The following is a 14,524-nucleotide window of genomic DNA, read 5'->3' on the forward strand; positions in this document are numbered from 1 at the left end:
GAATGCCCACAGAGCTACACCTGGTTTGACTCTGGAGTGTTAGCACCTAGCTTTGATCTGCCTTCTATGATTGTCACCTCCTGTCTCCTGTACCTTCTGTTTGGGATCTTATCTGAGAGTTTCCTAGGGGTTCAAAGCCTATGAAAACTTAGTTTAGAACAACCCAGAACACTGTGGTATTCCTTCACTGAGAATTTGCATTTGGCATTGTCCCTTTGGGGGGCTTAAGAGGTTTGGGTATATGGAATTGACTTGCTAAAGGTGTGAATTGTATACCAATGAAAAAGCCCTTTGCTAAGTGACTAAGGTTCAGTCCAGAGAGAGGAATCCACCCTGAGCTGGAAAAGGCTAAGAATCATCCTTGAGGTGCCTCTGTGTCTTGTTTCCACCGACCTGCATGAACACCCACACCCGATATACCACATGACCCATGTGAACACCCCCACACCCGATATACAACATAAATGGATGAGGTTGAGTGGAGTCAGATGAATGGATGGTTAGATGAAGAGATGGAGGTGAAGTAGAGTTAGACACCATCTGAAAAAACTCTTTAGAAGGAGGTGGAGTTTTCATGAGATAAGACAAACTTTTAGAAACACTAAAAGCAATGTGCAAACTTGTTAAAAGGATACAAACAAGGAGAGTCTTTGTCATGCATGGGCCCAATGGGTGCAGTTCAGAGCAACCACCTGTAGTGCCCAGTGTTTACCCCACAAGTAAGGGTAGTTACAAACCTGAGAACACACAGGCTACCCTCCCTGCCCTGCACACCCGCGCGCACGTACGCACGCACGCACACGCATGCACAACCGCACACACGCACACGCACACACACGCTGCCACCCATCTGTACCTACCCTGCCCCCATAGAGGATGGAGGGTGGCTGCAGAACCCGCCCTGTCACATCTGTCATCTCATCTTTGACCATGATTCCAAACTCACGAACATATGGGTCCGTATTGAAACTTGCACTTCGCATCTTGAGGAAGGAAAACAGAGGAAGACAAGTCAGTGGGGGCCTGTCTGCTCCTTCCAGGGGCCATCTCGGCTCACAGTGCAGGAATGTGTGTGGAGGGGTGCCTTTGCCATGGTGCCCTATCCTGGAGGAAGCTCACCAGTTTGCTGATCTCCTCTTGACGATCCGGTGCCGACCTGGCTGTTGCTCTGATCATGGTTGAGGTCTGATTGTCCGTTAGCTTTTTAATACATCTCTGTCCAGCTACTATGTTACAGACCTACAAAGAAGACCCACACATGTCAACACATGAGCTGTGGGAGGGAGAGTTTTCAGGGGCTCAGTATCCAAGCCAGAGTCCTGGCCAGTGGTAGGGCTGCTCCATAGCCTACCGCTCACAACAGAACTTCTGAGCAAACCTGGCCTGACAGACCTGTGTCCTTCGGTTTCGGTGGCACTGCCGGTCACAGAGGCCGGGGACGCTGGTGCCAATCTAGAGTTCTGGATTTGAGCTGGGCAAAGAGAGGGGCTCCCATCTGTTCTGCTGGCTAATTTGATGTCAATTTGACACAAGCTATAGGCATCTGATGGGAGGGAACTTCAACTGATAAACTGCTTCCCTAAGATGGGGTTGTAGCCTGTACCCTGCTCCCACCCCCAAAAGTAACAGCCTAGACAGGAAACCATCAAAGAGAACTCTTAACAATCATGCTAAGGATGCTGAAGGGCAGCTACCCACACCTGAGGGCTTCTGTCTGGCGGGGTGCAGGTAGGGAAGGACTCAAGTTTCCTCTAGGGGCTGGCCACTGGGAGTTTGACCACAAGTAGACAGGCAACACAAATTGGACCTATATTTTGTTTTTTCCTTTTCTTTGGGGGAGGGGCACAAGGGTGAGAGGCAGATCTGGGAAGAACAGGAAGTGAATGTGATCTGGGTACATGATATGAAATTCCCAAATAATCAATAAAAATATTATGGGGGGGGGAAGGATTTGGTCATGGGGGTATTTTCTTAATTAGTGATTGATGTGGGAGGGTCCAGCCTATTGTGGTTGATGTCAACCTGGGCTGGTGGTCCTGGGCTCCATAAGAAAGCAGGCTGAATAAGCCAGTTAGCAGTACCCCTCCATGGCCTCTGTCTCAGCTCCAACCTCTAGATTCCTGCCCAGATTGAGTGTCTGCCCCAACTTTCTTAGCGGATTAACAGTGATATGGAAGAGTGTGTGAAATAAACCGCTTCCTCCCCAAGTTGCTCTTGGTCATGGTGTTTCAGAACAGCAACAGAAAGCCTAAGGAAGACACCCATCGTCCCAGGGCTCACAAGGCTGAGGCAGGTGGGATCTCTGAGGTGGGGGCTAGCCTGGTCTACATTGAGAATTCCAGGCCAGCCAGGGCTACACAGTGAGAGCCTTAAAAGGGGGGGCTGGCGAGAGGTGGTGGCACATGCCTTTAATTCCAGCACTTGGGAGGCAGAGCCAGGTAGATCTCTGTGAGTTCGAGGACAGCCTAGTCTACAGAGTGAGATCCAGGACAGGTACCACAGAGAAACTCAGAAAGAGAAAAAAAAAAAAAGAAAGAAAGAAAGGAAGAAAGGAAGGAAGGAAGGAAGGAAGGAAGGAAGGAAGGAAGGAAGGAAGGAAGGAAGGAAGGAAGGGGGTTGGGGTGGGGTGGCGGGGATTCCCACTCAAGCCGCTAATCTCATGGCATTTTGGGGGGAGGGGTACACAGAGGGGACAAATCTCAACAATTCCATGAATTGGCTGAGTCCTAGAGCGCCAGTGAGGCTGGGCTGGGCTGGGGCTCCTCCTCCCCGGCTGAGGGTGTAGTGAAGAGACTTGCCTCCAAGGGAAGGTAGGTGTGTTTCTGCTCTTGTCCAACCTGTAAACACGGGAGGTGGGGGTAGCGCAGAACCAGCTTGTGCCTGTCCTTGAAGTACTGGGCCACTGTGCATTCCACTGTCTGCCCACTCTCCTGCTGCAGCGGGAACCTGTGGAAAGACTTAACTCAGGCAAGAACCTCCCAGGCGCCCTGGACCCTGGAGCTCCAACACACCTCCCCAGGACCAAGGCCCGCAACTCGCAGGCTGCGCATGCCTGTTGGGAAACAGCAATCAGCCACACAGCTAAGAAACTGCACCAATCACAGTTTCTACTAAACAGTTCAGGACACAGGAAGATGAATCCAGAAAGTCTCTTTCCCAGCAGACCGTGGCGACTCTAAGTAACTCCTACACGCAAAAGCTCCCAATGGCTAGAAGAAACTGGAACCTTCCATGATAAGAGAACGGTGGTCTCAGATCTAGGGCCTCCCTGCAGGACTGAGGCAAGAGGAGGTGACCAAGCCATAAATAGGGGAGGTGAGCTATGTGTCACATGCTGGGGGATAACAGCCCCCAGGTGGGACAGGCCATGTGGCCCAGCCTTCCTGAGCTGACCCTTCCACGGAGACTGCCAGGCAATCTGTAGCTGGAGCTACAGGTGGTTCTGCGCTGCCCTACATGGGTGCTGGGATCTGAACTCGGGTTCTCTGAAAGAGCAAGACATGCTCTTAACTACTGAGGCATTTTTCTAGCCCCTGGGGTTCACTTTGTAGAGTGGAGAGTAAGTAAATGAGCCACAAAAGTAGCTACTAGCATTTTAGGAGCACAGACAAATCCTTGCAGGACAATCCTATGACCAGGGCCAGGCCTGAGTTTGGAAGGAGGGACGGCCGTTTCAGCTGCCTTACGTTTGGTGACTGGCCGGCCGACGGGTCACATTGCAGACACGGTACTTCCTCTTCATCTGACCACAGTGCGTTATCTCCACCTTTAGACCTGGTGACAGACAGCAGGAGTCAGAGCCACTCTTGTCATGCACCTACAGTCCAAGACCCACTCTGGACTCCGTTTTCACACATGGCGGCTTTGGCCACAACTGAAGCAATGGGGTTCTAGAGCTGAGGAGTAAGAAATGCGGCTATCCACAGGATGGCATGGCTGGATCCGTCTTGTCCAGAGATGCCTTCTGCCAGCAAAATTCAGCATAGTAAGACTTGGGTGTCACCACTGCCCCTCTTTAAGGGTGATTCTAGTCCAAATGCTTGTGGCTCAGATAGACATCCTAGCTGCTCCCACCCGCATGGTTGTGCTCCTTTGAGTCATGGGCCCCTCTGTGCACAAGTTCCAACTACCTATCTCAGGGCCAGTGTGCCTGGTGGCTCACGCTTCCCACAGCTCCCACCTCCCTCATCAGAGTGGAACAAGAACCCCATCCATGCATGGGCAGGAACCTCAAAGGAGGCCCTCACCCCAAGCCTGTCTGCTGGGTGGTCCCTTACCTTTAATTTCTTTGGTAAACTTTACCCTTTGGGAATCTGTCAGAGGTTTTTGTTGTTCTTCAATACTTTTAAAATCCAAAACTTCACAAACAAACTCAATCACTGGCTGTGCCTTGTAAAATGCTGTTGCCGATACTGTGTGCAGGAAAAGCAAGAGACAGACAAGAACATTTGATGGAGGCATCTAGAATAATGCATGTGTCTAATTAGTTGCAGCTCATGAGGCCTGACCTTAGTTTCTCCTCTCTGGGACTCCCCTTGGCCCTTTGTGATGAGAAAACCAATGCTACTATGCCCAGAGCTCCACACCCCAAGGTAGGGATTGACCAAGGAGATTCCATGCTTGTCTCTAGCCACAGGCAATGAATGGTAAGAGATTGGTTGAGTCTGAAGAAGTCATCCAAAGAATTACTGTGGTCTTGAACAAGTCTAGCCTGACAGAGGACAGCCAGTAGGCTTTTCTGGCCTCCTTCTGCAAGAGGCATTTCTGAGGTTTTCCATTCATGCAATTCATTTGCAATCAGTGTGCCCCTGAGCAAAATGTGACCTGGGGCCTTCCTGGAGCTACTGCCAGAACTTATCTCCTACCCAAGGAGGCAGCATTCCTCCTGATTGTAGGTCTCTGGCAGACGGAAGTGGGATCAAGCACAAAGCATGACTCAGACTCTCCTGAAGCAGGGGGGAAGCATGGGAGCTACAATGTCCCCCAAAAGCTCTTGTGGACCCCATCACTGAAAGCTACCTGGATCGTGAGGGCTCTGAACCAACCAATGGACTGATGGACTCACAATCGGATGGCATTTCTGGGGGGCTGTAAAACCTCAGATGGCGGTCCTGACTGGAGAAGTAGACTGCTGGGGGTGTGCCTTCTGGAATGCACTTATCCCTGGCCCTTTTCTATCCGCCTCCTCCCCAGTCACCATGAGACGAGACAGATGAGCAGCTATGCTGAGTCACACTCTCTGCATGGTGTTCAGCTTCAGAACGACAATACCAGCTTACTGCGGACCGAGTCCTCTGAAACCTTGAGCCAATCTTTACTACTTTCAATGGTTTCTTCTAGGTGGTACCTGTCACAGCAGTGACAGTTCTAATATACCGTCATTAGCTGGAAGACCAACGGACAGTGGCTATCCATTGGTGCCTAATGACACCCTTCTCAATGTAAACAACAACTTGAGTAATCAGGAAACATGGAGAGAAAGTGAGGGGCGTGGCCCCAACCCCACGCCTGGGGGTGTTCTAGTAGTGCAAAGGGCCTGGCAGAGGCAGCTCCCCAGGCTGGCTCGAGGGTCCCTGGGAATGGACTACTCCAAGGGCTCTGGTACCCAACTATGAACCGCCTCAGATATCAAAGAGATGATTGACACAGGCTGGTAACACACCAACATTTCTGGCTTCACCAGAGGCTAGAGGTGGCTATGAGAATCCTTCCTAAGGTCTGGCCTCCTCTGCATGTTTTCAAGTCTCCACCCCGTGTAATGGAGGCTGCGTGGGCCCCGTTCACCCTGCAGTGAAGCCCTGGGCTTACCATCAATATTCAGCATCATTTTCCAAAGAGAAGGTCGGACGGACTGGTGGAAGCCAAACCACACTTCTCGGCCCCCACCCAGGGGGTTAGAACAGCCTTCAGACGCAGTGAAGAAGGAACGGCCAACAGGGGTGTACCTGCCAGGGAGACAAGCCCTCTCCCAATCAGATGGAATCGGTCAGGAAGTGCCGGGCTGACCCCTGCCTCTCCTCCAGTCATCCCTGCAGGCACACCTACACTCAGAGACCATTCATGCTCAATATACGGAGTTGTAGTCTGCGTTCACGCAGCGTAAGCGGTAGCCTCGTAGACTTAGACCGTCAGATGTTTAAACACATCAGCTGATGGAGGTGCAAGGGGACCCCTCTCCAGGCTCTGTGTCAGTGTGAGACAAGACCCACTGTGGTTCTAGGTCAGACTCACTGTTCCACACTTCGAGGGCACCTTCCTTATGAATCTCCAAAGGACAAGAGTTAATCTGGGAACAGGCTCTGCCTACAGCTGCGGCCTTAAGACTCATGCAGAATGCAGGCTCTAGCTGGTATTTCCATTCTCTTTCCTCCTCCTTATTTTCATCTTACACTGCACACTGCTGGGCCGATCCTTTCGAGTCTTCCTAGTCCAGGGCTGTGCTACGGATGCAGGAGCAGGCTTCACACTAGCACGAGTGGAAACCCAACAGCCACCAGGCGGAGGCAGCTGGAGCAGGTCAGCCCTAAGTCCCGGAGCTGCCACTTCCCTGTGTGACTGTGGACCACATGGGGCGTCTAAGCTGGCACCCGGTCCCTATTCATCAATGACAGGCAGGAAGGAGGCTGTGGAGAGCTCCCTGCTTCTGGAGCCTGCAGGCCAGTTACGCACGCAGACCCGAGCTAGAGCCCACCCACCTGTGGTGGACACTCTCTCCAGTGTCCCCTATAGACCACTGGACACGTGGCATGCACCACCACTCAGGATGCCGAAGGGAAGAGATGGTGTTGGGCTGCGGTACGGGTGGTGCTGTTTATTAATGAAGTTAGGGCGCATGCCCATCTCCCATCTGACTGTGCTTGTCAATCCTGTGTGCTCTGACAGTCTCCTGACTGTAAAAATCAGTGTAAACTGTCCAAAAGAATTCAGAAGAAAGGACCCGTAGGAATTCCTGCCACTCAGTGTGGCCGGTGAGAAGGCTCAGAGGGTACGGGTGTTTGTCGCCAAGCCTGATGACCTGAGGTTCATCCCCAGGACCCACACGGTAGAAAAGGGGAACTGACTCCTACCGAGTTGTCCTCTGACCACCACACACCGCTGGCATGCCCCCACACACTAAAATAAATACTGGTTTGTTTTTTAAACCACAGACAAGATCTTGCTAATCACCATTCCAGGCTACTTCTGTGCCTACCTGCCTCCCTTCCATCAACAGTTCTTAGGAGTGGCAGGCAGGCCAGGCCAAGAGTGACATCTGGCCCTGGGAGGCGGTCTCCTCTGGGCCTCTCCTCTGGGCCTAAAGTGTGTAGCTAGGGAGCCCAGGGAAGACCCAATCTTCTCCAGAGCATAGAGGGGTCAGTCCCAGGGCCCCAGCACTGAGCCTGCTTTCTGCTGCTTACTTCTGACCTCCCAGCTCCATTCCCACCGTTCTAAGGTGCTACTGTGTGCTGTGTGTGAGAGCCAAGTTTGGATGGGGCTCCCTGGCCTTGGTCCCATGTGCCAGTCAGTGCAACACTGTGTGGCCACTGGGAAAATGGCAAACCACAGAAATGATCCCCACCCCCTGCTAGGTGTGGCAAAGGGCGATCCTCTAATGAAGTAGGATGATGCCTCTGTTGCTGGCTGCAGTCATAAAAGCTGCAGAGGAGTCTCCCAAGGATGGCCGTCCAGGTGCTGCTCTGGACTCTGCACGGGGTGGGGTGAGCTCAAAGCCAGGGAGGTGAACCTTGTGCCCTCAGGCAAGGTCACTGGTGATGACTCTTAACACTACCCTCTTCCATCTCAGACTGTTTGCCACGGAGATCACATGTCCGGCCATCACCCCTGGCTCCACTGGCTCCTCCCTTGCTTGGTCAAGATCTCGATCTTTCTGAGAACGCTGAGCTTCAGCTCATGGCCCTTTCTCCCCTCCCAGCTAATGTCCTTACCTCATGGATGGCAAGTGCCTCATGACAACGTCCAGGGCCTGGATCGTCTCAAAAGGGACGCTGGGCAGCCGCCCCGAAAGTGCATCGTGTAATGCCTGCAAGCTCACGCACGACACCCACTTGATGGACACCTTGAAGATACGATCTTTGCCTTCTCCTGGCAGCGTGACCTCCAGTTCCACCTGCCAGACCAATGCACAAAGGTCATTTCCTCCCAAAACGCATGAGAAATGCAATTTTTAACTTTTTTTGAGTAGGTGCAGGGATGTACATGTGTGGAGGCGGCCAGAGGTCTACACTAGGTGTCTTCCTCCACTGCTTTCCACTTTTTACCAACTGAGCTACCTCCCCAGCTTCAATTTTATTCACTTTTAACAAATGTGCAATCCACGCAGCTGTGTGAGGAGGGTGGCCAGCAAGCATACTGGACAGTGGTCAAAAACACATTCAGAACAATCCTCAGCACATAGGACACTCGCAACATCCCCAACATGGCTACTTTTCTCCTGTACCATTTGTTCAATCTACCCGTAGCTAAATGTCCACTGTGGGATCACCACTGTGATCCATGCCTACCGCAGTGCTTCGTGACTGGGGGGGGTGTGGTGTGAGCAAAGTGGCTTTGTTATCTGTTGTTGACATGTCCCGTGTTCTTGGAATGCTTTATCCTTTAGTACCAACACTTCCAGCAAGGAGACTGGTTCACCACATCTTCTATGCATCACCAGACACTGGGCTGGCAAACAGCCCAAGGCCCTGGGGCCAGGAAAGGGCAGCAAGGGGCCTGGGCTTTGGGCTGGCCTACTGCCACTACTCAGAGGGAAACACAACCCGGATGTGTGTTCAGAAGTGTGGCTGGTACATCACATGGTACCAACCTGGGTAGGGAAGACGGCGAGCTGGCTACGGACCCAACCTCTGAAAACACTGATTTTTTACTGTGCCATGCAGCTCTTGTCTGGACATCCTTGCAAGACGGAGTCAAATGGAGAACAAAAAGAAGTGTCTTTTGGTATGGCGCACCACTAAGAAACAAAGAGGGGCGAGCTGCACCCCGACACAAAGAAACAGTGTTTGGGGAGGTTGTGAACACACAGAAGCAGCTGTGTCTTAAGGTTACCCTGTCCTCAGCTGCAGGGCCACCTACCCCCATCCCCATAGGAGTGACAGCACCAGCAGGTGTCTGGTGTCACAACCACTGCGCTGGCCAGGCTGCAGGGACAGCTGCAGGGCTTGGTGCCACGCATCCCTTCCTGATGAGGACGTGCAGGTCATATCCTGTTTCGATGTGCCCAGGGAGCTGCCGTCGAAAGGCTTTCTGGGAAAGCCTGTGCTGGGTAGGTTTTTTTTTTTTTTTTTTGGTCTTGTTTTTGGTCAATTTGACACAAACAGAATCACCTGGGAATAGGGAGCCTCAGTTGAGGAATTGCCTTTAACCGACTGGCCTGTAAGTATTTTCTTAATGTAGGAGGGCCCCGCCCACTCTGAGCGGAGCTGCCCTGGGCATACAGTCCTGGGTTGTATAAAAAAACCAAGCTGAGCACGCCAGTGATTCATGTTCTGTCATGGTGTCAACCTCAGCCTCTGCTTCCAAGCTCCTGCCTCGGCTCTTCTCAACAAGGTTTGCGAGGCAAGGCTCCTGCCTTGGCTTCTCTCAATAATATTTGAACTTGAAGTCCAATAACTCCCTTCTCCCCCAAGTCACTTTTGTTTTTATCCCAGCAACAGAAATTGAACAAGAATAGAAACTGGTGTCAGGCCAGGCAGTGGTAGTGAATGCTTTTAATCCCAGCACTCTGGAGACAGAGTTAGGCAGATCTCTGTGAGTTCGAGGCCAGCCTGGTCTAGAGAGCGAGTTCCAGGACAGCTAAGGCTATACAAGAGAAAGCCTGCCTCGAAAAGCCAAAAAGAAAAAAGGAAACCGGTATCAGAAGTGGGGTGTTGCTGTGACAGACCTGACCGTGTTGTTCCTTTGGAAGGTGGCTGGAAGTGCTCAGAGCCTAGGGAGCTGCTGTTAGGGAAGCGTGGAAGCTAAGAATGTTGAGAGTGGTGCAGACAAGGGAAGCCTGCCTTAGGAAGTTTCAGGGAGAAACAAAGACTATCAAAGCCACTGGTGTGACGTATTTGAATTAAGAATCTGTGTTACTTGAAACTTTGTGCTTTATTGAAACAATCGATGCTAGTCAGCTGGGGCTGAAGAACCAGCTGTGGTTAGAAGGGAGATTTTCTTGATTAATGATTGATATGGGAGGGTACAGCACACTGTGAAGTGTCACAATTAAGTAGGTAGTCATGGGTTGTATAAGAAAATAAGATGCCAGGTGGTGGTGGCGCACGCCTTTAATCCCAGCACTTTGGAGGCAGAAGCAGGCGGATCTCAGTGAGTTAGAGGCCAGCCTGTTCTACAAAGCAAGTTCCAGGACAGCCAGGACTGTTACACAGAGAAACCTGATACTGGAAAACCAAAAAAAAAAAAAAAAAAAAAAAAAAAAAAAAAAAAAAAAGTAAGTAAGTTGAGCGAGCCATGGGGAGCAAGTCAATAAGCATGATTTTCCCATGGTCTCTGCTTCAGTTTGTGTCTCTGTTCCTGCTTTTCATTCTTCCCCTGCCTTTCCTGGTGATGGATTCTGATCAGGACATGTGAGCCAAGTAAACCCTTCCCCCTCCAAGTTTTCTTGGTCATGGTGTTTATCCGCAGCAACAGAAAGTCAACCAGAACAGTGGTCCTCCAAACACCTGTACACCAGCTTCCCCAGTGCACGTGTGAAGTATGCTGGGGACCCAGAAGCACCCCGGCAGGTGACGAGGGTGGCTGTACGCAGACTTATCTGAGTTCTTAGCAGCATGTCCCAAGTCCAAGTCCAAACACCACGGGGTCCCTAGGGATATCTCCTGTGCCCAGAGGCTCCTGGCTACTGGACACCTTCAGGTCAGCTTAGCGGCCACAGAGAGGGGCTCTCATGAGCTGGATCTCAGCTATAACTTCCATCTAGGAAGGGGACCCTCAACTCGCCCCGGCCCAGGAGGTAGCAGTCAGAAGCTATACACATGGAGGCGGCTGACAAAAGAAGGCACTGGCTGGACACAGAGCCAAGGTAAACAGAGATGAGGACTTCCGTCCCCAAGTTAGAGCCACTGCTATGTAACTTCCCAGTTCTGTCCCATGTCACAGTGAGGCCACGGGCTTGGTGGACACAGGTATTCTCAGCCCTGAGGAGTTGCTTTCATGACCACATGGGCTGGCAGTGAGGTGAACACCAATGGAGGAGTGAGAAGAGATCTGGAGAGGGCTGCTCATCGGGCGGGTGATGTGATGTGGACACTGGCATGTACCCACACCAGGCATTACAGTCCCCACTGAGCCACCAGGTAGACGCTGAGCTAACGGACTCAAGGAGAGTCCTTTCTTCCTACAGATGACAAAAAAAAAAAAAAAAAAAGGGCCACAAAGACAAAGCTTTGCTGGTAGGAAAAGAGAGGAAAACGAGTTTTCATTGGCTCAGACAGAAGGGAAACCCCTGTGCTAGCTGAAAGGCTCCCAAGCTCTCTGGGACTCCAGACACTCTATGTGCAGGCTAGTGCAAACAGACAAGAACTGTATCCGCCATCCCTGCCCGGTGCTCATATGTCTTGGGCGGTGGGCTGGAGCTCTTCAAACCTTGCTACTTGCACTACACTGTGGAAGCAGAGGAGCACACAGAGCCCGCAGGACCGTAATGAAAGCCCACACTGTGTCTGAGACCCCGAGATGCGCCACACACACACACACACACACACACACACACACACACACACACACAAACACACACACGGGAAGTGGGGCTGCCTACCCCGCACTGGAGAGGTAGCTAGCTTGGCAAGGGGAATTGGCCTGTGTCACGTCCTATTACTAAGAAAGGCATACCCACACCTATTTCCACCCCAGCCTGGGCTGGTAACGCCTGTGACTGTGCGTCTACATCTGAGCAGCGGAGACGCCCCACCCCTCCCTCAGGAGGGCTCTCCTCAGGCTCCTCCTAGCGTCTAATTATAAATTTGTACCAACAAAACTGTGAATAAACTCCTTATGCTTTTCTTTCTTATAGAGCTTTCAACAAAAACAAATGTGCAAATTAAACACAAAAACCTTAAGATCAATAAATCTCAAATTCGCAGCATGTTAATTTGCCAGGGAGAGCCTGCTCAGCTCATTCACACTCAGTCCTGGGATTCCCTCCAACTCAGAACCCTACGCCCATCATCCTACCCTGGAGCGGCAGCGACAACCCACGTGCCACTGGTGACTGGGAAAATCAGATCAGAACATGACACACAGAGCTGTGTGGTCACTGGGCCTCTCCCTGCCCTCACATAGTACCTTCCTGTCGGCGTGGTGACACCGAGCAGAGCCACCAGGTACGGAGACTGCCTGGCCCCATTGGGGATACAGACAGGCACGGAAGAGCCAAGGAACTCGGTCACTTAGCAACACAACCATTTTCAGACCTGCAGAAAATGTGCCCGTTCCTTCCTTCTCAGATGTATCAGAGTCTGGGTAGAAGCTTTATTACTTTTTAAATAAAGCCAAGATAAAGATAAAAATAATAAGGGAAGGTAACCATTTTCTATGGCCACCTCACCAGCTTGACTCACCCCCCCTCCTCTCTGCAGAGGAGGCCGCTGCAGCACATTGCCTTGTTATGTTGCCAGTAAGACACACATACACACACGCACGCACACACGCATGCACGCACGCACGCGTGGCGGGGGGAGGCTGTGTCTAGTGGTCTGTGGGTTGCACTTAATCAGCCTCACTACAAACCTCAGCACACACCATACACCTCATGACCAAGCCCCCCACCCAGCAGCTGCCCTTGCCTCCCAGATAAAGTGATTTTGTACACCATCAGAGAAATAAGTAACCTTGGAACATGTCTGAACCCCACTGCACTAGTTGGACTGGACCCCAGAGCACTTGCGGCCTCACCTTGTCCCTGCCGATTGGAAGGGGCATGGCAGTGTACAGATTCTTCCTTCCATCAAACACTGGCTTCCGGTCCCCGAAGATCTGGGTCTTAAAGTGCTGGACCATGTGCTCCACTATTTCCCTGAAACAGAGAGAGAATTCAAGAAAATGTCAATGAAGTCGAGGAGGCGGCACAGGCTGGCATCTGTCTGATACAAACTAGCTTGAAGCCACTTTAGGAGACTGGGGCTTCTGATACCATGTGGCTTTCCATCCTGTGGGGGGTGGGGGTCGGGGAGAAATCAGCCAAGAACCTGAAGTGGGCTTACCTCATTTTCCTGGCCACACAAGTGAGTTACACAGGACAGATGTGGATGCTACTGTAACCTCAGAGTACCAGGTACACTGAAGGGTAGCCATTGGAATTTCTGTCCTAAAGTTGTAGACTGGACACCCATACCTCTGTTGTGAGGCTGAGTGTCCCCCATAGTCCATAGACCACATTTTCTGGTACACAACAAGGCACCACACTTGTAGTGGTCACTGGCGTTAAGTACAACCAATATCTTACCAAATGAAACCCCTCACTTACCCTCCCCAAGTCAAGCAGAGACATCTAGGAGGAAGCCCCGGGCTGAACACCAGGCACACACTAGGTTCCTGACCTCACAGAGCTGTTAAGGTGAACACAAGGATACCAGCAGCCAGCTCCTGGGCCTTCTCCTTGCGGATGGGGAAGAACTCACTCCACCTCTTGAGAACCTACAGGTCACACTACCATTGGTGTTTCATATGCAGGGACACCGAGGCAGAGTCACAGAGAGCAAGGGGCAGTGGTAGGGGCCACCAAGGCCTTTCTCTCCTGCATCCTACTTCCTAAACCCCAGCATCTGCTGGGCAGTAACCACGCTGGCTGTTGACTTCTGCTACAGTTCTGGAAGCTTCTTTAAAAAACAAGCAAGCAGACCAACACAAACCCGCATACTTTGGTTCGTTTCTAATTATGCAGGTTTTATGTGACTGCATCCTCACTGTGACAAACAGCTAAGTCTGCTCAGCCTGCTGCCCAGCCTAGCCTTCCCAGGAGGAGCCTGGCTGTGAACAATCCAAGCTTTTACCCAAACACAGACCCATCAACATTGTTAAAATTGTTCTTGTATTTTATCTTGTTGTTTGATATAAAGATTTCTGTTTTATTTTGAATTACATGTATTGTGTGTGGGTGTGTGTATGGAAGTGCAGTGCCCACGGAGGCCGGAGAATTCCCTGGAGCTGGAGCTACAGGTAGTTGTCAGTGACTTGATGTGGGTGTTGGGAAATTCACCGATCCTCCTGCCGTAGCCTCCCACGCTCATCGTGTTTTCACACTTAGATATCTGGGGCCTGAGGTTGTCCTACTGCATGCCTGAAGAAATATGTCCTTATTATGTGTCCTTGTTACTATGTCCAACAAAACCACATCCCCTATTAATGTAGCTCTTACCAAGCCATAACCCGTGGGCGAGCCACTGATCACGCTTCCCGTGTGGCACTCTCTATCCCCTTGAGATAATCACTTAAAACTAAAATACCAGGCCAGGGGGCATGTAATATTTTTACCTTAATATATGTACCCAATGGCCCAACTTCTAAAAACCTCGAAAGCAGTCTATAC

The 14,524-nt window shown here is 51.3% G+C and overlaps 1 protein-coding gene across 1 annotated transcript in view; it reads right to left on the reverse strand.

Annotated features, from left to right (window-relative positions):
• The window catches only part of Ago2 (argonaute RISC catalytic component 2), an 89,584-nt gene that overhangs the window by 32,602 nt on the left and 42,458 nt on the right, over positions 1–14,524 (reverse strand). The window contains exons 3-10 of the mRNA XM_028885997.2: positions 12,892–13,012; positions 7,926–8,107; positions 5,809–5,945; positions 4,278–4,412; positions 3,687–3,774; positions 2,799–2,946; positions 1,120–1,239; positions 861–983 (exon numbers count right to left, since the gene is read on the reverse strand). Coding sequence (XP_028741830.1) covers positions 861–983; positions 1,120–1,239; positions 2,799–2,946; positions 3,687–3,774; positions 4,278–4,412; positions 5,809–5,945; positions 7,926–8,107; positions 12,892–13,012 — 1,054 coding nt within the window. The remainder of the gene's footprint in view (positions 1–860; positions 984–1,119; positions 1,240–2,798; positions 2,947–3,686; positions 3,775–4,277; positions 4,413–5,808; positions 5,946–7,925; positions 8,108–12,891; positions 13,013–14,524) is intronic.

Source organism: Peromyscus leucopus, chromosome 20, assembly GCF_004664715.2.
Source record: "Peromyscus leucopus breed LL Stock chromosome 20, UCI_PerLeu_2.1, whole genome shotgun sequence".
NCBI classification, from domain to species: domain Eukaryota; kingdom Metazoa; phylum Chordata; class Mammalia; order Rodentia; family Cricetidae; genus Peromyscus; species Peromyscus leucopus.